Source organism: Otolemur garnettii, unplaced genomic scaffold, assembly GCF_000181295.1.
Source record: "Otolemur garnettii isolate 467f Iridium unplaced genomic scaffold, OtoGar3 scaffold00009, whole genome shotgun sequence".
Lineage (NCBI taxonomy): Eukaryota > Metazoa > Chordata > Mammalia > Primates > Galagidae > Otolemur > Otolemur garnettii.
In genome coordinates this window covers 31,203,720-31,227,939 of record NW_003852404.1, presented here as the reverse complement: position 1 = coordinate 31,227,939, position 24,220 = coordinate 31,203,720, and the positions used below count along the sequence as shown (strand labels likewise).

The following is a 24,220-nucleotide window of genomic DNA, read 5'->3' as shown; positions in this document are numbered from 1 at the left end:
AGCCTCCCAAGTAGCTGGGACTACAGGTGCCTACCACAATGCCCAGCTATTTTTTTTTTTTTTTTGTAGTTGTCATTGTTGTTTAGCTGGCCCCGGCTAGGTTTGAACCCACCAGCCCTGGTATATGTGGCTGGTGCCCTCGCTGCTGAGCTACAAGCACTGAGCCATATTTTCCAGTGTCTTTATGTTACAATTATATTTTTACTCTCAGCTATGGCATTCTTTCTCAATGTTACCATCTTAGGCCCCTTAACTTTACACATGTATTTCTATAACAGGTGCTAACCTAATCTGTTTCCAGCCTCCTTGATCATTTCATTTAGTGTTTATTCAATATGCTCTATAGTGTTAATAGCAATATAAATATGGGTTTTAAAGAGTCAGAAGGTTTAGGATTTGAATCTTATATTCTCTTCTAGGTTAGTCTCCTCGCTGTCAGTTAAACTGTTTCATTTACTTTCCTTTTTATTTATGCTGGTTGCTCTTTCCAAGTATTTCTTCATTTCTAAGAGGAACTTACCTTTCAAAGGCCATATCCTGCATGAGTACCCCAAAGTGATAATTACTTCAGAATAGTACTTATCCACTGATTTCGTGCCTTTTATATGCTTCCTTGTTTGTATTTTATAGGTTCTATTTCCTCAAGGATTAATACTTTGTAAAGCTCCTCAGTGACACACTATAGTGGAGGCAGTAGCCAGAACATGAGATTGGGAATAAGAGAGACCTAAATCTCAATTCAGCATTAGACACTAATTGGAGTGGCACTACCCACTTCACAGTGAGCCACCCTTTTCTGAGAATTACCCTAACATACAGAGTAAAATCTCAAAGGCCATGTATCTTACGTAACTGCCCCCTTCCTGAGGATATTAATTCAGAGGAGGGAAACTGACCACAGTCAGGCCAGAGTCCCTGGGATGTTCTCAGCTCTAAACTATGAAGCTTGGGGACTCTTTTTGTTCCTACTAGTCTGTAGCTGGAGAAACTGAAGCCAACTGACAGAAAAAAGAAATAGATTTTTGAAAAACATTAGCAATCTCAGTGTCCCAGATAGCAGTTACCTTTGAAGACCACCTGTATCCCTGCCCTTCCTGTGGCTCTGTTACACCTCAGTATCCTTTCAATAAATACTACTTTTCCCCCACACTAGTTAGGAACAGATACTGTGACTTATAGACTGATTCGTATAAATTCCAAGCCTTTTTTTGTACTAGGTGTGCAACTTTTATCTTTTATGTACTGTTTTCTTTTTTAATACATAAAAGTTGCAATTATACCTATTCAACATCTTTTTAAAAAAGTAAGAGAAATAAGTGAAACACCTAGGTGAATGTCTGATGTTTAATAAATCAAAAGTTTTCTATATTCATTCCTTGCCTTTGTAATCCTTATTTTTAAATAAATTTGTTGATAATCTGTCAAAAATTGTATTCCTACTGCTGAAAGCATTTAGAGGAAGCCTCTTTAGAGAAATTTAAGGGAAACTATAGACATGGAATAAAATAAAAGATGACAGTAGGCATTCAAAATAAGGAATATTTTATGAAAAAATGAAATATGGATTAAACAAGGTGAACAGATTAACTATGTTTAAGAAGACATAGCATATCTCTCCAACAGATTTTAAAAAAAATAGCTGAAAATCCATTTACTCTCCATACAAGTGAATATTTAACATATTAGAGTTGTATATATTTATTTTCCAACTTGTTCCAAAAAATAATTTGAGACTCCTTACAAACATTCTTATGGCATACAATGATTTTTTTTTTTTAACAGAGTTCTTCTTTCTCTTTGTCTCTGTTAAATCAGAGAAAAAATTGACAAATAAAATGTACATCCTAGGTCTTACTAAGTTTGTTGGAGAGGGCTACTAGTAAAGATTTTAGCTTTTGAGCAGGCAAAGCAAAATCTTGGATGGCTATGAAGCTTTGTTTGATTGGATTTAGAACATGGATCTCAGATTTTATTTGTACATACCCTACACTTAGGCAAAAATATTCTAAAAACAAAGCTAATTTTATAATAAAGTGTAGAATGTCCCATGTAATTTACTGAAAATTGCACTGAAAGTGCTAAACAGAATGGTTGTAGTGGTACTTGAACTATGGTTTCTACCAAATGAACATTGCTTTTACACCATGGTAAAGGTGAAAAGTCGATCCATCAGCAGCAGAGGAGACCATCTGTCTATACACAGTCATAGACATTCGCTAGTGGAAAATTATTTCCTGAGAAGAAGTTGAGAGTCTCTGCCAGGGGAGGAAAAGACCCAAAGGGGATAGCCCAACCATGTCAATGAAACTCCTAAACCTGAAAAAGCTAACTTACCAATATAAATTCAATAATGATAACAGTTAAAGAGATGAAGTCACAAGTAGACTACCATCTATGAGATAAAGCAGGAAAAGACTGAGAAGAAACATACTTGTATGCACCAAACAAAAGACAAAACTAAGAGTAACCCATTATATACTTCCCACGCAAATGGCTATCCGTAGACATTACCAAGTAGAAACCAGAACGAATACACAAGTTGCTTCTAACCATTACCACTAAGTTACAAAAATTAGATCATCAAGAAGATGTACATTGGAACTTTAATGAAAACAAAAAATAAACAAAAAAGCCCTGAAAACCTGATAGTCTTCTTTTAGAAAACCAAAAGGGTAAGTTTAATGACGCATATACACTTTTAGTCGGAGGGTCCTTTAGAACACATAGGACCATTAGTGTAAAAATTTCCCAGGCAGCTAGCTAATGCAGGATTCTATTAACTAGTAAAACAACCAGAAATTTGTCTAGTTTCTAAGAAACGGGGATATACCAAGGTCAATGATGATTTTTACCATACATGTATTTTTCCAAACTTGACACCTAATAAGTAATATTTAATAGCAGGGGCTGTGAGTCAGGCTGCTTAGGTTTGAATCCTGGCTTCACAATTTATTAGCTGTATGGCTTGAGCACAATATTATATGCATCATAAAATTATTAGATTAAATGAAATAATGCACATATAAAGCATAAAAAGGTAACTCAGCAAATCTTAGCAGCTGCCATTATTATTACCAATGGGGTTAGGAGCTTGCCCCACTGGCTTGAGACTGTCAGTCCGGTTCTGACCACAGAAAGAGGTGAATGGCAACCTGGTTCATAGAAAGCTGGGATGAAACAGACAACACAGACCTTGTAGGCTGAAAAGAATCCTATTCTTCAAATTACATTAAAAATCAACTTTTAGAAGCAAGAAAAAGACTTGAGTATTCAGAAATGCAGAGGAGAGACTGAAGAAACAGGAGGGCAAGCTATCAGAAAGAACTCTGGCTATTCAGAAGGAAGGGCTGAAAAGGAGGTTAAACTCAGCTTCTACTCTTAGAGAGCATCTTTAGCCAGAAGACAGGCTCAATGATATTTTTAAGGTCCTTATTGAGTACAAAAAGGTTAGTCAAGACAAGAAGAAAATGAAATAAATATATATGTATTAAAACATTTTAATACATACTTTTTTTTATTATTATTTTTTTGAGACAGAGCCTCAAGCTGTCGCCTTGGGTAGAGTGCCATAGTATCACAGCTCACAGCAACCTCCAACTCCTGGTCTTAAGCAATTCTCTTGCCTCAGCCTCCCAAATAGCTGGGACTACAGGCGCCCACCACAATGCCCAGCTATTTTTTGGTTGTAGTTGTCATTGTTGTTTGGCAGGCCCAGGCTAGATTTGAACCTTCCAGCTCTGGTGTATATGACTGGTGCCTTAGCCACTTGAGCTATAGGCATGAAGCCAGAAAATAAAATATATTGTTCTGAGTTTTCTGTTTGTTTACATTTGATTTCAATTATTTACAAGTATATTAAAATAAAAAAATTAAAGATGCCTTGTTTAAATAGATTGATATAACTAAGGGCAAAGAACACTCCTATCCCCACAGAAAGGATCACCTATAACATTCATGACTATATTCAAGCTGAGAATAACCACATATCAAAAAATTATAATACTTTGAAAACTATAGTCATGTGCTACATAATAATATTTTAGTTCGTGGTGTCTACATATATTATGATAGTCCAGTAAGATTATATAATACCATATATTTACTATACCTTTTCTACCTTTAGATACACAAATACTTAACCACTGGTTAACTGCCTACAGTATTCAGTATAGCAACATGTTGTACTGTGTTTAGAGGTTAGGAACAAAAGGCTACATTATATAGCCTAGGTATGCAGTAGGCTACACCATCTAGATGTGTATAAGCACACTCTATGATGTTCAACCAACGATGATTGCCTAACACCACATATCCCTGTCCTTAAGTGATGCATGACTGTACTAAAAGTATTTTATCTCACTACTGCCTCCTAATCCCTTTTTCTATTTCAAATTCCAATTTATGTGGTATACCTTTGAGTAAAAATTAACATAACCTAATTAAAAGTATACTGTACTTCACTAGAAGAGTTTGTTTGTTCCTAGACCCAGTTGTTCTACTAATAGCTATTTCACTCAGTCTCTGAGTCTGGAGATTTCAACCTATAGAACAAGAATATTAAAATATGATTTGGAGCTGTATGCCTTCAAACTATCATGGTAAACATTTAAGAATTTAAAATTTGAAAGCATTGATGAAAAAGTGGTTATACCCCATGGATCCCTTCAGGTTGTTGTGTTCAGCAATATAACCTACTTTTCACTTAAGAATTAATGAAATGGTTATTTGTACCCTGGAGGAGAGAGAGCAGAAGTTCTTAATAGCACATGAAAAGTGTTTTTAGTACCACATTTTAAATTACATGCTTACTAGGTAAACTTGCTGGCTTCATATATCCTACTGGGAACTTTTAAATAATTTTAAAAATGATTTTACAAACTGAAAATTCAAATTTCAAATTTAATTTCAAACATAATTGTTTCATTGTAATACATATCGTAAACATTTACACTGTCAATAAGTGGTACATGATAATTTTTAAAATCTGTAGTTTTAAACAATAAATTGTTTAAAAAGCAGACTGATCATAAAATTTTTAAAAATTCCAAATTCTGCTAGCCAATTCTCCTTTTGATATGCCCATCTTACCATTTCAATTTCCATATTACAAATACTTACCAGATACAGTACATATCCCCACTCTGGAGCTGTGGAATAAGGAAAGATTCACAGAGTTGCAAAGCTAATATAGTCTTTCCTTCTTTTTCGGTATTACAGATGATATCAATTCCACTCTTACAATCAGTTTTCAGTAAATGCTGTCAGAAGAAAAGAAAAACCAGTTCATACCATTAAAAAATCTAAAAAAGTTCGTATCATTAAAAACCTGTAAAAAATAGTTGCAATAAACATTTGAACAGTCAGAAGCAATTATTTAGAGTTCTAGTTTTCTTCTACAACGACAATGATAATGTTTCACGGTTTCACAGTTTTACTGTATAGCACCTACATTTTATAATGACCTCTTTTAATTTCATTACTATCCATGACCTGTGTATAAGTAGGATCCCATTAGGAAAAGATTAATTCTTTCCTTTTTAAAACAAATGCAACCATTTAATTTCTTAACCACTTGATTTAAAAGACAAAATCATAATACTTCTCAGTTTATATTTATTTGACCTCTTCTCACAACAAAAGCTCAACATGAATAATACTATTTTATTAATTTCATCATTTGTTAATAACAAATTCTGACCAAATCAATGTGACCTTAAAGCAGTGGCTCTCAACCTTCCTAATGCCACGACCCTTTAATACAGTTCCTTACATTGTGGTGACCCCCAACCATAAAATTATTTTCATTGCTACTTCATAACTGTAATTTTGCTACTGTTATGAATCATAATGTAAATCTGATATGCAGGATTGTCTTAGGTGACCCCCGTGAAAGGGTTGTTCAACCCCCAAAGGGGTTGCAACCCACAGGATGAGAACTGCTGCCTTAAAGGATGGTGCCAAAAGAGAACATATGTAGATAATGTAATCCTTAATCTTTGTTGTTACTGTAAAAAGACCAACAACACTGGGGTACTTTTTTTTTTTTTGCTATGGTTAAAATCGTAATAGGGAAAAATAGTTTGAAAGAATACCTCCCGAAATAGCTGATCTTCCACAGGTGACATAAAGAGACATGTGAAGAGTGCTTGATGGAAGTATAAGTCTTTACTGATTTCTGGGTGATTTATACAAGATTTAATAAGAGCCATTGCTTCAGGTATGCGTTCACAGGCAATTAGGTATCTGGCACGTAGTTCAAAGAACAGTGGATTTTCAGAACTCAAATATTTGTTCACTGTATGAAAAAGAAAAACAGACACTCTCAAGAAACGATTTCCCCAAACTTTGAAACTTTAAAGTATGGTATCTAATTAGATTAACTAGTTATTTAATTAAATACATTTTCCTTAATCCATTTATTTGTGAAAAGAATAGTTGTATGGTAATGAAAATAATAGTTAACACCAAAACAGTGCTCAAGAAATAAATATTTGTTTATTCTCAGTAATTAACAAATGAAACAAAATTTTAATTCATTAACATGCTAAAATATGTTTCAAGTAACATGGGTCTGTTTTTTTTTTTTTTGCAGTTTTTGGCCAGGGCCAGGTTTGAACCTGCCACCTCCGGTATACGGGGCTGGCGCCCTACTCCTTTGAGCCACAGGTGCCGCCCTGGTCTGTCTTTTTAGTCTAAGATTACATACTTCATCTCCTTACTGCTCTATAATTTCATTCAAATTAAAAGGCTGAATCCTAATGTGTCATATTTAAAACCACACTAATTCACATTAAAGAGATGAAATGTGAATTAATGAAAAAGTTGAATCATATTTAAAACATGTTTTATTACTTTTAAAAATAAAATTATTACTTAGGAATAACAAATAGGACTGCTTATTAATGTATGTCCATGTATCACTAAGGATATTACTAATTAATACTTTTACACAATTTAAAAATATATAAACAACTTAAGCTACATAAAATTTATTCAGACCTAGCAACAACTTTATGATGGGTATTTCTATTCTTGCTTCACAGATCCCAAAAATGAGTCTCAGAGAGGTCAAATGACTTGCCCAAGGACAAAGAATTAAGTGGCACCCTTATTTTATGATTTGAATCCAAAGTGTTTTAATTGCTTATATATGCTTAATCAGTAGCTTCCAGAGTGCGTATGAATAATATTTTATTTTATAAACATTCACACATTTGCTTTGCAATTCTGTTCACAGTATTATGTCAAGAAAACACTGATGTGTATAGTTAATACAAAGATAAACTTCAGTCTGGTCTTTACCCTAGCAATCACCAACTAATCTTGCATCCTTATTAATGAGCTTTTTCCAAAGTAAAATATGCTAGGAGAGATATAAATGTAGTAGTTATTATTCTAATGTACTTCCCAGCCGAAAAAAGCCTTCAGCCCTCAGGCCAAGAAACAACAGATTTGTTCTCTGGGAAGCAAAAAGCTTCCCTAAAAGTTCAGATTTTCTTCTCCCCTATCTTTACTCCCTTGGAAGCTCTCTCTTTATCTAGCTCCTGCCACGTCATAGTTTCCTCCAGTCTGTCACCTTTGCCTTTCCTATATTTGTCTCTTCATACTTCTCCTCATTAATCCAACTCTAACTTTCCTCCTCAGCTTTGTTTCTCTCTTCAATTTTTGCTTTATTTTGTTTTGAGACAGAGATTTGCTCTGTTGCCCAGACTGGAGTATGGTGGAACAATCGTAGCTCACTGTAACCTCAAACTCCTGGGCTCATGCCATTCTCCTACTTCAACCTCCCAACTAGCTAGGACTGTAGGTGCTCACCACCACATCTGGGTCTTTTTTTTTTTTTTTTAATGTTTTTGTAGAGACAGGGTCTCACTCTGTTGCACAGGCTGGTCTTGAACTCCCAGCCTCAAATGCTCTTTCCACTTCAGCCTCCCAAGATGTTATGATTTTATACATCTGAGCCACTGCACTCAGTCCCTCTTTGAGTTTGTTTTTTTTTTTTTTTTTTAAGAAGCCCTTTCCAAATCCACACATTCAAGTTTCCTTTCGCTACCTTGGATTCCCCATATCTGTTCAGTATACCTCAGAACTGTCTATCCTACTCGTCCAGACTTCCCATCCTATACCACAACTTTGCACTGCTTCTCCTAGCCATATCTTCATCTTCATTCGCATTTCCATCTTTATCCTTCATACTTATATCTAGAATTGGTTTGTTTCTAAGCCTGAGAATAACAGCTCCTCCTCCACTCAACTGTACTCAGAACCCAACCTCACCCTATTAAGGAAATCCAAGTATGAAGTGTCTTTTTTTTACCAAACCAAGATCTGTTTCTGGGGTTGGGAGGTCTTGTTTTTTCCCTTTGGCTATCTTATAAATAGACTATACAGGCACACTCCATACTTTCTAATGTTTTCCACACTCTCATGTTAATTCCCACACTCTCATGTTTATTCCCTTCTGCTGACCTTACATTCTAAGTTTTGATGATCCAAAATGTCCTGGGGTCAGAAATATGAGAACCTTTTTAAAAATAATTAACTAGAAGCAGTTGATAGAGGCTCCTGCCTCCAAAGGAAATTTCAACCCACCAGGACCAGTGTGGATATATAGCTTTGATATAAAATAAGTCTGCGGGTAGTTAGGGGATGAGATAAAACTTGACTTCTGTTAATGAATTAAGTTTGGGAGTACTGCTATAGTATATTTGAAATTGAAATTTATTCATTCATTAGTCACTCATTCACTCATGCACTCATTCAGTCAACAGTTATTTATAGGAAGTACCTACTCTACTGGGCTATAGGATATAGCTATAGCATTTGCAATAGTGGTGATAAAATTCAGAGTTCCAGCCTTTATGGAGTTTCCTGTATAAGGGAAATTCCATCTGCTTACACAAAAAACAGTTTTTTTTTAAAGTGTGTTCCTATTTAAAAAGATTTTTAAAATATAACTAAAGGGACAAAACTAACTCCCTGTCAATAAGTAACATCCAGCAAATGTGTTAACACTCTAAAGTTTCATTAATAGAAATAAATATACCTAGTCTGATGTCAAAAATCACTTGGGGCCAGGTTAGAATAACAAACACAATTCATTTGAAAATACATCATTCCATTATTCGGTATTATAAAATAAAGATAAATCACTATTACTGCACTATTTAGGAAACAAAATTGTTTTTGCTTCTCACAAATGTTGTTTTGATTTTGAATCTCCTGAAGTACCTATCTCCTGAGATGCTGGCTGGGCTTTAAGAACAGCTTGCAATACTGGATCTTCCCATGGGCCACCATCTCTAATGATTCGAGTCACCAGTTCCAGATTCACATTTCCATATCTGCGGAGGTGATTCTGGCATTCCTAGGAGAGAAAAATCATTTTGGCTTTGTGAATTTAAAGGGGTTAAAAACTAAACTTGATCATCATTGTCAATAAAATGACTGATGGTCAATTAGGCAGCTATTAAATTATAAAAGAAAGGGTTGCTATTGTAACATAGTAAGGTGTCAAAATCTTATTAACACAATAGGCTTTAATGCCAAAGGTTACACAGTCTATACATATTTGGATTGAAAAAATCCCATTAAAACAGGGAGGAAGTGTAACCAGAGGGAAAAACTTAGGGGATGCATCATTTCTAGGAAAAGAACCAGGTTGCAAAAAAATGGAAGCGTAAGTGTTCAGTTAAATTTACATAAAGACTCAAACTCCATGTAAGACCCTGACAATAAAGGGGGGTGGGGCTGGGGCTCCTGCTCAATATGCAGACTGCAGTTGGCACATAGACAAAGATCTCCTGCTCTGATCCCAAATATATAATCTAAGTTGTGCTGTAAGGCTAATTAAATTTACAGTTTTGGGATGAACGATGGATAGGTTGACTGCCATGCTAGAAAAAAGTCATTTTTTCATTGAGGACACGGTGTTTTTATTACGAAAATAGAATAAAAGCTTTGGAAACAAAATGATCTTTTCTAATTAAATGAAAACTTTTTTATTGTTTTCTGTGCCTGAGTTATATGCAACTCATGAAGTGCTAGAATCAGTTTTTACACTACACACTACATGAGTTCTTTGTGACTCACAACATACTTATTGTATTCATTTCTGAGAGTTGATTCTTCTGTCATTCCACAAGTATTAATTGTGTCTGGAGTGGACCTTGGGTGGTCCTGGGTAACAACCTCTGAACCATATTCCTTAAGTTAGATGCACCCTAAGTATATGCAACAATGTCACATTGCCACATTCACCGTATTGATTTCTTTTCTTTTTCTTTTTTTTTTTCTTTTTTTGAGACAGAGTCTCACTTTGTTGCCCTTGGTAGAATGCTGTGGCATTATAGCTCACAGCAACCTCAAACTCTTGGGCTTAAGCAATTCTATTGCCCCAGCCTCCCAAGTATTTGGGACTACAGGCACCCACTACAACGCCTGGCTACTTTTTAGAGACAGGGTCTAGCTCTGGCTCAGGCTGAACCTGTGAGCTCAACTGATCCACCCACCTCAGCCTCCTGAGTGCTGGGATTCCGGGTGTGAGCTACCAGGCAAACATAAAAGACAAACTATATAATTAGAAGTTAGGGTAATCAGAGAAGACAGTCTAGCACATGTGGTGCACTTGGGCTGGCAGCTGGAGTAGGGTGACAGGAGGTGGGGAGATAGCAGAAACAATGGGTAGAAGTTTCACAGTTTTATGGGGGCCCTGGGGTTCAAAACTAGTGTGAGTTAAGTACAACTCATGGCAGTTAAAGTGTTAAATAAATCTAACCTGTAACAGAAACACTTTGCTGTTTTAAGGTTATGATAAAGACATTTTGGTGAATTGGCCATTAACTATTAATTTGTACATTTTCTGGGGTTTTTAAAAGATATTTGAAATATTTCTAGAGAATCTGCTATCTTAGACTTGGGATTATATTTTTTGTAACAAATTGTTTATAAATGATGTAATGTTTAGGAGAATTTGGTGTACTGAGTTTCGTAAATCTGATTTATTAGATTTACAAAATTTGAAGAGTAGTTTGTGCTTTTTTTGTATGCAGGTTTTTTGTTTGTTTGTTTTTGTAGTAAGAGTCTCTTTTTGTCCCCTGGACTGAATGCCATGATGTTGTCATAGCTCAATGCAACCTCAATCTCTTGAATTCAGGCAATCCTTTTATATCAATCTCCCCTGGGACTACAAGGCATCTACCACGATGGTCAGTTTTTCTATTTTTAGTATAGATGGGTTCTAACTCCTTGGTCAGGCTAGTCTCAAACTCCTGGGCTCAGGCAATCCACCTGCCTAGGTGGTTTGCTAGGATTATAAACATAAACCACTGCAATCCCAGACTGCTAGGATTACAAGCATGAACCACTGCACTCAGCCTTGTTTGTGCTTTTAGATTCATTATATACTTTGGTTAGGTGGTGTTTTAAAAAATATATCAGGAAATTTAATTTGATAATTTAAAAAGATTAACTGAAAGCCTAATGAAAGTACTGTTTTTAAAAATACATAAGTTGAGCTTAAAGCCTCAAGAAAAAAAACTAGACGTTGAAATTGGCAATGTTAAAAATTTGAATATTATACATCAATTAAAATGGAAACAGTTGCCAGAATTTCATTCTGGACTCACAAAATCCCCCAGATATTAAAATTTTAGTAGTAGTCCTGACTCCAGGATGAAAATTTTATATATTTTACATGGATGAATCAAGTCCACATATTCAAAGTGGATTATAAAGACTTTGTCACATTCTTCCATCATACAAACCGTCCATCTTAGGTTAATAAGTTATTTCCATATGCCACTTTGCCTTCCTGGTTAAAATACACAAAAGAGGAGGTTTTATTTGTTTTATAAAAGAACAAGGTAGTAGAAGAAACGTAAGTTTCAAGATAAAGAATCATTCAGTCAAATACATCAAAGGATCATTAAATCTAAACATTACAAAAGTATTTTCTAAGAGTTATTTAAGGGTCGGTTCCAATTAAAACAAGCAAGCAAACAAAAATCCTACAACCAATGGGCAAGTTACTTAACCTCTCTGTGCTCCAACAGCCAATTTCTCTGCAAAATGGCTACTAAAACACCTACCTCATAAGATTGTTGTGAGGATTAAGTAATAATAAACAGTATTAAAAAGTGCTTCAGACAGTGCCTGGCACATAGTAAGCACTCAAAAAATGTTAGCTATTATTTCTTCTAGTGTTTTTTAATGGTCTGAATAGTGTTTAAGGGCAACTAATTGCCTTAGCATAAAATTAATTTCTCTATTTCCATATGTCAGCATGTTAGAGCAGTCATAAGATACACACTAAAGTTATTTATCAGCCATGATTTTTTTTTATAACATTCATACAGAATAGTAATGATCTGTGACAGTAACATCATGGTTAAAAACAATCATCAATTTCAAACCTCCCAAGATGAACAAGGTTAAAAAAAATTTTCAAATTGCTGTAGAGTGGTTCTCAACCTTCCTAATGCCACAACCCTTTAATACAGTTCCTCATGTTGTGGTGACCCCCACATATGAGAAGCCACCGTGTTTCGGTTCCTAAGACCATCAGAAATATGTGTTTTCTGATGGTCTTAGGCGATGCCTGTGAAAGGGAAAAGGGTTGTTCAACCACCAAAGGGGTCAAGACACACAGGTTGAGAACCACTGCTCTAGACATACAGATTACTGCCCCTAAAATTCAACGACTATAAGGTAACTTTTGGTCCAATCAAAGTACAAGTGAATGCTAGCTCTGCTGCAGAGCCCTTGAATAATTCATCTTCCTAGCTGTCTAAGGGTACATGAGGCAACAATCCTATAGCCATTAATACTATAAGACTTAAAACTGGACTTATGCCCAAATCAAGATGTATTGCTAGTTTCCTAAACTTGAGTAAAAATAATAAACACTTGGAGCTCTTATTTCAAAACAGATCCCTATGCCCCAACCTAGATCTACAAAATCAGAAGTTCAAGGGGAAAGTCCTGGTAATCTGTATATTGAACAACTCCCAACTCCAGACAACTTTGGGTCAAGTATACTATATTTTGGAACCACTCCTATGGGAAATGGCTCCAGATTGGAAATAGAATTCAAAGATTTCATATAGTCAATTTTAAAAGACACAGGATGAAAAGAGAACAAATAAGTTTTAAAGTATTTTTTGGCTCCTCCTTCCTTAAATCACATAGAGCTTTTCGGGGGATAATATTTCATTTAACCCCTCCAAAATGAATAAGGAAGCACTTAAATCAGTATAGAATCACAACTATTGTCTCCTCAGGTATATATTCACACTGTATTGTTTTTGGAATGTTTACTCAAATTGAGCCTGTATGTCAACATAATCCTTCATTAAGTCACCTGCCTACTACTTCTGACATCCACTGCTCTGTGCTGAATTCAATCTCCTCTGGTACTTCCATTCAGTATTGCATCTTTGCATAAGGTAGAGAGAAGATACAACTCTTTCCCTTACTATTCTTTCAAAATTCATTACAGAGTGGACTCAGTGTTTACTCCAAGATTTCTTTTCCCTGAGCAAGTTGCCATTTTAGAAAAGGCCACTACAACATGTGTCTTTGAAGTAGTGGATCAGTGTTCTGGCTATTCTACGTAATTCATCTGAACCCATCAACAGCTTATCATAGGATAAAAGTCTTAATGCCTTCACATTTAAGGACCTATGGACTTCCTACCTATTCATTCACCTCTTGCACATCATGAATCCTTTTCTTCAGCCTGGTCTCTTCCACATCTCCCAAATTCACCTTGTTTTTTCTTACCTGTGCTCTTTCTCTTGTCACTCTTTTTCTCCTTTACAGCTTCCATAAAGCTATCTAAATCCACAGTCCCACTTTCTCTGAGAAGCCTCCACCAGCTACCTCAATCCACAGTAAACTGAGTTCCTTCTACTGCAGTATTAAAAATTTGTACTGGTCTACTCTTCATATATTTACTGTATAAAAGGAAAGCCTTGCATTATTATCTTAAGTGTTAACATCTTACTTCTTAGGTAGGTAAAAAGCTTTTTCAAACACAGCTAGGAAAGGAAAAGAATACCAAAGAAGATACTTTTTAATAAATAACTTTGTTAAGATAGCTCAATAGTAAATAATTTTAATTAAAATAGGATTTTATGGAAATCTATATGAATGGAGACACACTGGAACATCTGTATGTCTTTGAATGAAATATAGGCTCCAGAGTTATAAAGGGTGTCCCAAAGGTCACCCATAAAGTTGCCATACATAGAGAAAATGGGAAATTGTAGCTAAATGTACCTTTATGTACAAAATATTCCTTACAAAATTTTACAAAGAGGTGCCAATATGTAGAAAATATTTTGTAAACGTTTTGTAAAACATTTGTAGAATACCATCTGTCAGATTCATATGCAAGCTACCTCAGCAAATTGAGAGAAAAATGTAAAAGGTATTCATTATGGCAAATTTTATAAAAACATAATCTTTAAAATATATTAAAAATCAATACTTTGAAATGACAATCATTACTCTTACTACACTTTCATTGGTTATCTCATGGCAAAGCACTTCAAAAGGTAGTAAATTTTAAAGAGGGCATGCACTTCTCCTTTATAAAAGGACCCTTATCTCTAATTTGCCATTCTTTTCGGTGGTAAGTTTTTGAAGAGTATTTACTTGATGTTTTTAAAATAAGAATTGTATGTTTACTCACACAAAATAAAGGGGGTAGATATAACAATGAAAAAGTTAACTGTTTTCAATAAAAAGTTCTTAGGGGGGAAATCATTTAAAACAAATGTTTGGAAGTGTTTGTATTATTACATGACTGTTGCTACCTAAAATCAGGATATCATCTATATAATGCTGTATTTATACCATTAAAAACTCAGACCAGGGCTTGGTGCCCATAGCTCAGTGAGTAGGGCATCAGCCACATACACTGAGGCTGGTGGGGTTCAAGCCCCACCCAAACCTGCTAAGTAATGATGACAGCTACAACCAAAAATAGCTGGGCATTGTGGCCAGCACCTGTCATCCCACCTACTCAAGAGGCTAAGGCAAGAGAATCACTTAAGCCTAGAGTTTGAGGTTGCTGTGAGCTATGACGCCATGGCACTCTACTGAGAGTGACATAGTGACACTCTGTCTCAAAAAAAAAAAACAGGCAGCACCTGTGGCTCAAAGGAGTAGGGTGCCAGCCCCCATACTGGAGGTGGTGGGTTCAAACCTGCCCCCAGCCAACAACTGAAAAAGAAAAAAAAAAAAAAAAAACTCAGACCAGAATATTTTATTAAAAAAATCTTTTGAATGAAGCATTTTAATGATTTTTTAATTCATTTCTTAAACTCCTTTGTCTGCTGTCACTAAGATCACCAAACTAGTTTCTTAATCCCTCCCCAAGAAGGCAGTCTTCAAAAGATTTTTAAATGTTAGGCCATGTGGCTCTTAAGATAGCAGTATAAACAAAAACACCTCTTTAAACATTTTATTTATGTTTATTACATTATTGTAAACACATGGTTACATCCTTATACAGGCAGCTCCCAGGTTATGCACCAGCTATTAGTTTTTTCCTGAAGTTGGAACAGGTACATTTACCTGTAATGACCTCCATTCATAAGTGTGAGTCATACAACAGTCATAAAATTCTTCCCCAGGCTGATATCTTCAAGTGTTTTCCACACATTTTCTTCTAGGATTTTTATTGTTTCATGCCTTACAGCAGTGGTTCTCAACCTTCCTAATGCTGCAAACCTTTAATACAGTTCCTCATGTTGTAGTGACCCCTAACCATAAAATTATTTTCATTGCTACTTCATAACTGTAATTTTGCTACTGTTATGAATCATAATGTAAATATCTGATATGTAGGATGGTATTAGGCAGCCCCAGTGAAAGGTTCATTAGACCCCCAAAGGGTCATGACCCACAGGTTAAGAACTGTCTTAGATTTAAATCTTGTATCCATCTGGAATCAATCTTTGTAAGTAGTGAGAGACGCAGGTCCAGTTTTAGTCATTTTTGTTTTTGGAGACAGAATCTTACTTTGTTGTCCCCAGTAGAGGGCAATGGATCATAGCTCACAGAAACCTCAAACTCTTGGGCTCAAGCAATTCTCTTGCCCCAGCCTCCCAAGTACCTGGGACTATAGGCACCTGTTCAATACCCAGCTATTTTTTTAGAGACAAGGTCTTGCTCTGGCTTACACTGGTCTCAAACCTGTGAGCTCTGGCAATCTCCCCACGTCAGCCTCCCAGAGTGCTAGGATTATAGGTGTGAGCCACCACGCCCGGCCCAGTTTCGATCTTTTACATCTGCTTATGCAATTCTCTCAGCACCATTTATTGAATAGGGATTCTTTCCCTAGTGCATGTTCTTGTTTGGGTTATCAAAGATCAGGTGGCTGTTAAGAGGATAGTTTCATCTCGTGGTTTTCTATTTGGTTTCAAGTGTCACTGTCTCTATTTTTGTGCCAATATCATGCTGTTTTGACCACTGTGGCCTTGTAGCAGAGCCAAAAGTCTGGTAGGGTGATACCTTACCCCCCACCAGCATTTTTTTTTTATTACTAAGAATTGGCTTGACTATATGGGGTTTCTTCTGGTTCCAAAAAATGAAGAAATTGTCTTTGTAAGGGGATGAACATTTTTGTTGGAATTGAGTTCCACCTTTATTGCCTTGTGATCTGAGAAGATATAAGGTATAATTTCTATTCTTTTAATTTTGCTGAGGTTCAATTTGTATCCTAGGATGTGGTTGACTTTGGAGTACATACCATGGTCTGATGAGATAAATATATATTCCTCATCTCTGGGATAGTGTTTTCTGTAGATTTCTATTAATCCTATTTGTTCTAGGGTCACATTAAGTACTTTGTATCTCTGTTTAGTTTCTGTTCAGAGGATCTGTCCAGTTCTGTCAGAGAGGTGTTAAAGTCCCTGACTATTACGGTGTTGTGGGATGTCATAAAGGTCTGTTTCATCAATCTGGAACATTTAAGTTGGGTGCATAAATATTTAAAATTGAAATGTCTTCTTGTTGTATTATTCCTTTGAACAGTATAAAGTGTCAATCTTAGTCTTTCTTAACTTTAGTGGCTTTAAATCTGCTAGTACCTTAAAATAAGATTGTAACCCCTCCTTTCTTCTGATTTCCATTTGCTTGAAATACTGTTTTCCATCCTTTAATCCTAAGTACTGATTTGTTCTTCAAGGCTAGGTGTGTCTCCTGGAGACAGAATATGGATGGTTTGTGGTTTTTTTATCCAGTCAACCAGCCTGTGTCTCTTCAGAGGTGAATTCAGTCCACTGACATTTATTGAGAGAACTCATAAGTACGGTGGAGTTCTATTCATCTTATTTTCTGAAAGTCCATTGTGCAATTTTATTCGTTGCACCACTGTGGAAGCTAAGTTTTGACCATTAGCTTCTGGGTGTTTACTTTGCTGGTGGTCCATTGTGGTAGTCAGTGTTGAGAATAGGTCTAAATATTTCCTGTAGAGCTAGTCTTGCTGTGGTATATTTCCTCACTGCTTGTCTATCTGCAAAAGATTCATTTCTCCATCAATTTTGATGCTTAGTTTAGCAGAATACAGAATTCTGGTCTGTAAATTGTTTTGTTTAAGAATATGTAAGGTGGATGAACATGCTTTTCTTGGCATGGCAAGTTTCAGTTGAAAAGCCTGCTGTTATCCTAAAGGCTCTGCCTCTGTAGGTCAGTTGATGCTTATTCCTGGTTCCTTGTAAAACTTTTTCTTTCATCTTGACTTTGGACAGGTTCATTACAATGTGTCTTAGAGAGGCTGTGCTTGAGTTGAGATGGCCAGAGGTTCAATATCCATCAGAAAAGAGTGTGTTGTGGACTTTCGTAAGAGTGTGTTGTGGACTTTGGGAAGTTTTCATTTATGATAGTCTCCAGTGGGGCTTCCATTCCTTTGGGACAATCTTCTTCCCCTTCATGAATCAGTATTATTTGTATGTTTGAATACTTTATGGAGGCATATAGTTCTCTAAGTGCCTGTTCTGCTTTCTCTCTTCTTTTCTGCCTCTTAAACTACCTGGGTTAACTCAAAAACTTTATCCTCTAGCTCTGAGATTCTTTCTTCTCAGTGGTCTAACCTATTTTTGATACTTTCTACTGCATCTTTACATTCCCTGACTATCTCATTTCCTTAAGCTCCACCATATCCTTTCTATATTCCACATATCTCTTCATCTGACTTTTGGTGCTGTCTTTCCCTTTTCTCATCCATTCATGTTATTGTCTTTATCATCCTTATTTTAAATTCCCTTTTGGTCAAGTTCATTAACACTTCATAGGTAGAGTCTTCTATAGTAGCTGCCTCATGGTCTTTTGGGGGAGTTCCTGTTTTGATTTTTCAAATTGCCCAGATTTTTCTTTTGGTTCCTCCTTAATGTGTTCTTTCTTCTTGTTCACCTCTTTGTTCTCCTTTTTACTTCTCACTGCCTCCTTTGTTTCAAACAGAAGTCCTTACTCCTGATGACAGTTGTTGCAATATGTTGCTGGGACACAAGGTGGCGCTGTGGCATTTTTAGGAGACAGAGAGCACAGCCAGCAACCTCTATGGTCTTGGCTGGTTCAAACTTAGTTGCCTTCAGTGATTGCCTGATTGTTTTCTCAGTACTCAGATCCTGCTGGGTTGGGATCTTAGAGCTCTCCAGAATCCTTCAGGGACAGGTTTCACATTGCCCCCTAACTCCAGTTCCTGTAGGTTGTGGGAGTCCCTCAGTCTGTCCCAAGAGTGAAGCTCTGATCCCAGCAGGCAGAATTAAGACAGCCATGGTTTAGGCCTCTGCTAACACCTTCTCATGACCTTTTCACAGTGGCAGCCTCTGGCCACCAAGACCTTCCCAGTATGGCTGCCTCACCAGCCACCAAACCTATGGCCAAGTCCACTCCAACCAGTATTCAGATCTGGTTCCTGTATACTGTTCAAGTCCTCTCAGTCTTCCAAGTTTTCTACTCACTGTGTAGCTTCCCTCAACAACTAAAAACTCCAAAAATGCTTCCTCCTGACCCAGACTTCCATGAGGGGCCAGCTGATCCCAGCCAGTTGCAATCACATACCTAATTTATCAGATTTCCACTGCTCCGGATCATATGCTGTATCCAGCTCACTACCTCCTCACTGTGCTCCCTGGGCAAGTTCCCTACACCAGGTATGGTTTGGTTCTCTCCTTTTCCCCAGTCCTTCTAGAAGTGCTCAGCTGAATGATCCTTCTGATCTGCTATTCTGATCCACATACCCCCCCCCATGTTTTTTTATATTTTTGAAAAAATTTTCCCATTACAAATATTTTTTTCTTTTTTGTCAACCTCAGTAGAGTGCTGTGACATCATAGCTCACAGCAACCTCAAACTCGTGAGCTCAAGTGATTCTCTTGCCTCAGCCTCCCCAGTAGCTGGGAGTACAGGCACCTGCCACAATGCCCAGCTATTTCTAAAGACAAGATCTCATTCTGGCTCAGGCTGGTCTCAAACTCATGAGCTCAGGCAATCAACCCGCCTTAGCCTCCCAGAGTGCTAGGATTATAGGCATGAGCCACTGTGCCCAGCCTTCCCATTACAAATTTAAATATGTCCAAATTACCAGAATTTTACCTAAAGGGAAGCCAATCAAATCTCAAAGTTAGTTGGTGGTTGCCATGCTATTGGAAGTAAAACACTGTTTATTAGCATTTTTAAGAAAGTAATGAGGGTTCAGCCCAAGATGGCCATTTGGAGCCAGCTTTCAACAGAAGCTCCTGTCCAGAGGGAGAGATAATGGCCAGAAAGAACCCAATAAAGCTGAAGGTCAGGAGCTGTGCTGAGAGAAGACTGGTAACCGCACAACATCCCTGCTGAGGCAAGCTGTGACTCCAAGGAAGCAAATTTCAGGTACAAAAGCCATCCCGAAGAGGATGAGACTCCATCCTCTCCCTCAAGAGAGTTGTTTGCTGTGTGATCTCTACAAGCAAGCAGTGAACAAAAGACCTCTTGTCTTACCCCATGGGAGAGAGTCACTGAAGGCTAGGACCCCTTTTCCAGAGAGTACCCACAGTGAGCCTGGGCATTCTCTTGTCTGGCATAAAGTTGAACAAAAATTTTCCCTGGCCTTCTGAACTTCCAGTCTATCCTACCCAGCTCACCTGGCAGTCTGGAAGCCCACCCCCTACAGAGAGGTTCCTTGCTAAGGCTGGGCATTTCATGGGCCACAGCAGTGTAGGTACACTGAAACTGTGTCTAGAATAGAAGTGGAGAGAGGTACAGGGGGGAGGGTGACTGGCCTGGCACTGCAAAAGTGTGTATCAGCGGCAGGCAGAGGTTCAGGAACCCGCGCAGAGGCACCTGCCATACAGCAGCAGCCATAGCAGAGTGATCCTGCCAGGGTCAAATTTTGGAGACACCTCCCCAATTCTGTAGACTGCCAGAGGGAGCCAGACCTCACCCTGCAGGGTGAAGAGGAGCAGTGGTAAGAGGAGCAGTGTGGCTGGGGCAGAGGCACAGTCTCATAAGGAGAAAAACATTCACTTCATTGTTAACCCCTAGCTTGGAACAACTCAGGTGGAACACTCCCCAGTTTCCACTGAGCACCAGAGGGAGTCAGACTTCAACTCCCCCTACCAGCTGGTGGCAGAGTGTGGGAGCCCAGCCTAGGATGCACTGACTCCTTTTTGACTCTGGTAGGCGCAAATCCCTGGCTCATTTGCTCATTGGCGGGAACGTGGCCATAGCCCTGCAGGATTACCAGTGACTGTGTGTGGCAGAAGTGCAAGGTGGGGAAGGAGGTGCCAGATCCCCTGGACTAAGTTCTGCTGGGCAGACCTTTCTGAGTCCATGGAGCACCAAAGCAAGTCACACTTGAGGTGCCAATGGACCTCTGCTATCTAGTTGCTGGAGACCTTCTGAACTCTCCCACTTGATCAGTGATTGTGCTCACCAGGACTATTGGTTTGGAACTCTTGACCTTCGCGCCAATCACCTGGGGACCCTCCAAGGTTGAGCCCTGATTGTGTTATATGGGAGGATCTGATTCTTGTCTTCCAGTTGTTGCCTGTGGCAGACGAGGTGTCTTAGTTGCTTGTATTTCTCTCAGCTGAGATTTCAACCCAAAGCCACTGATTCACTAGGATTGGATAGTGACTAGCTGAATACAAGACAGATCTACCTAGCCTCATCACACCAGGCAGGTTCCCAGAGTTTCAGGCTGCACTGGGACCTTTGTAATGCTGTAGGAGAAAGTCAACAGTCCCATAAAGGGTGGTTAACTACCACTCCAGGAGCCCTCAATTTGGCTAGAGAAGCTGGTTTAACCATACCAGCTTCTCTAGCCAAACTATGAAAAATAATCGTGGGGCAGAATCAGCGGAAAAACTCCAGCAACATGAATAATCAGAGTAGATCAACTCCCCCAAGGAATGACAAAGGCAACAAAACAGAAGATGCCATTCAAGATGCCATTCATAACCAAATGGCCAAAATGTCAGAAATAGAGTTCAGAATATGGATGGCAGATAAGACTAATAGAAGTAAAGGTGGAATTAGAAATTCAAGAAGTAGTTCAAAAGTTGTCTCAAGAAATCAATGGATTCAAAGACAAAATCTTGAAGGATTTAGACACAATGAGGCAAGAAATTGCAGCTCTCACAAGACTAATACAGTAGAATCCCTCAGTAACAGAATGAAGCAGGCAGAAGAAAGGATCTCTGACAATGAAGACAAAGCTTTTGAATGCAACCAAATGCTCAGAGAGGCAGAGAAGTAGACAGTAAAAACGGATCATTACCTGAGAGAGTTGTGGGACCATTCCAAAAGAGCAAACATTTGCCTTATTATTGCTGAAGGAGAAGAGGATGGTCCTAAAGGCGCAGATGCTCTACTCCATGATATAATGGAGGAGAATTTCCCAAGCATGGTAAGAGATACTGAAATTTAGATAGCAAGCAGTTTCAGAACCCCAGCATGACTTAATCCAATTAAAGCAACACCTACACACATTATAATTAACTTTTCCAAAGTTAATATAAAAGAGAAAATTCTGTAAGTCCCAGACATAAGAAAACCATAAGCTACAAGGGGGAAAAAAATTAGAATGACTGCAGATCTCTCTGCTGAAACTTCAAGCCAGAAGAGGACGGTCACTGATCTTCAATCTCCTAAAACTAAACCTTCAGCCCAGGATCCTGTATCCAGCTAAACTGAGTTTCATTTGTGATAGAGAAATACTTTAATGACATACACATGTTGAAGAAATTTGCCATAACTAAACCAGCTCTCCAGGATAGTCTCGGACCGATCCTCCACAATGACCAGCACAATCCTCTACCACCAAAGTAAACTCACTCAGAAATTTTTGACCAAAATCCATATTCCAAGTGGTGAAAGGATTAAAAATGTCCACTGGAGGGGCAGCTACTGTGGCTCAAAGGAGGAGGGCACCAGCCCCATATACTGGAGGTAGAGGGTTCAAACCTGGCCCTGGTCAAAATATAAAAAATGTCCACTGGACATTCTAAAAACATGACACCCAAAAGAATACCAGGCTTATCAATTCTTTCAATTAATGTGAATGGTTTAAATTGTCCTCTAAAGAGTCACAGGTTGGCTGGCTGGGGATACATAAACTCAGACCAAATATCTGATGCATACAATAATCTTATCTTACCTTAACAGATAAAAATAGACTCAGGGTAAAGGGATGGACATCTATAATTCAATCAAATGGAAATAAGAAAGAAGCAGGGGTTGCAATTTGTTTTGCAGATATGATAAGCTTTAAAGCAACAAAGGTTAAGTAAAGATAAGGATGGTCACTTCATATTTGTCAAGGGAAACAACATGAAAAGATTACAATTATTAACATTTATGCACCCAACAAGAATGCTCCTCAATTCTAAAGTAAACCCTAATAGACATCAACAATTTGATATCTTCCTGCACCACAACAGTTGGATATTTTAACACCCTTTGGCAGTGTTGGATACATCCTCCAAGAATAAACTAAACAAAGAAATTCTGGACGTAAACTTGACCCTACAAAAAATGAACTTAACAGACTTCTACAGAACATTTCATCCTAATAAAACTGAAGCCACATTCTTCTCATCAGCCCATGGAACATCCTCCAAAATTGATCACATCTTAAGTCACAAGTCTAACCTCAGCAAATTTAAAGCAATAGAAATTATTCCTTGTATTTTGTTGGACCATCATGGAATAAAAGTTGAACTCAACAACAACAGGAATCTTCATGCTCACACAAAGTCTTGGACACTAAATAACCTTATGCTGAATGATAGTGGGGTAATAGATGAGATTAAGAAGAAAATTACCAAATTTTTGGAACAAAACAACAATGAAGACATGAATCATCAGAACTGCAACGGCAGTTCTAAGAGGGAAATTTATAGCATTGCAAGCCTTCCTCAAGAGAACAGAAAGAGAAGAAGTCAACAACTTAATGGGACATCTCAAGCAATTGGAAAAGGAAGAACATTTCCAACCCCAAACCAAGTAGAAGAAAAGAAATAACCCAAATTAGAGCAGAATTAAATGAAATTGAAAACAAAAGAATCATTCAAAAGATCAACTTATCAAAAAAAGTTGGTTTTTTGGCAAGAATAACAAAATTAATAAACCTTTGGCTAACCTACCAGAAACACAAAAGTAAAATCTCTAATATCATCAATCAGAAATGATAAAGGCAAAATAACAACAGCCTCAGAAATTTAAAAAATCCTCAATGATTACTACAAAAAACTCTATTCTCAGAAATATGAAAATGTGAACAAATTAGACCAATACCTGGAAGCACACCACCTTCCTAGACTCAACCAAAAAGAATTAGAAATCTTGAATAGACCTATATCAATCACTGAAATAGCATCAACAATACAAAATCTCCCAAAAAAGAAAATTCTGGGACCAGGTGTCTTCACATTAGAATTCTATCAAACCTTTGAAGAGAAACTAGTACCTATATTATATAACCTTTTCCAAAACATAGAAAAAAGAAGGAGTATTTTCTAATGCATTCTACAAAGCGAAGATCACCCTGATCCCCAAACCAGGAAAAGATCCAACAAGGAAAGAAAACTATAAACCAATTTCATTAATGAATATTGATGCAAAAATATTCAATAAGATCCTAGCAAACAGAGTCCAGCAATACATCAAACAAATTATATACCATGACAAAGATGGTTTTATCACAGGGTTTCAAGGTTGGTTTAACATA

The 24,220-nt window shown here is 37.4% G+C and overlaps 1 protein-coding gene across 3 annotated transcripts in view; it reads right to left on the bottom strand.

Annotated features, from left to right (window-relative positions):
• The window catches only part of ZNF654 (zinc finger protein 654), an 87,215-nt gene that overhangs the window by 12,317 nt on the left and 50,678 nt on the right, over nt 1-24,220 (bottom strand). For 2 of the 3 annotated variants that reach the window (XM_023509708.1, XM_023509707.1), the window contains exons 4-6: nt 9,232-9,367; nt 6,093-6,295; nt 5,119-5,258 (exon numbers count right to left, since the gene is read on the bottom strand). In XM_023509708.1, coding sequence (XP_023365476.1) covers nt 5,119-5,258; nt 6,093-6,295; nt 9,232-9,367 — 479 coding nt within the window. The remainder of the gene's footprint in view (nt 1-5,118; nt 5,259-6,092; nt 6,296-9,231; nt 9,368-24,220) is intronic. The other variant, XM_003783931.3, reaches the window with a different exon arrangement.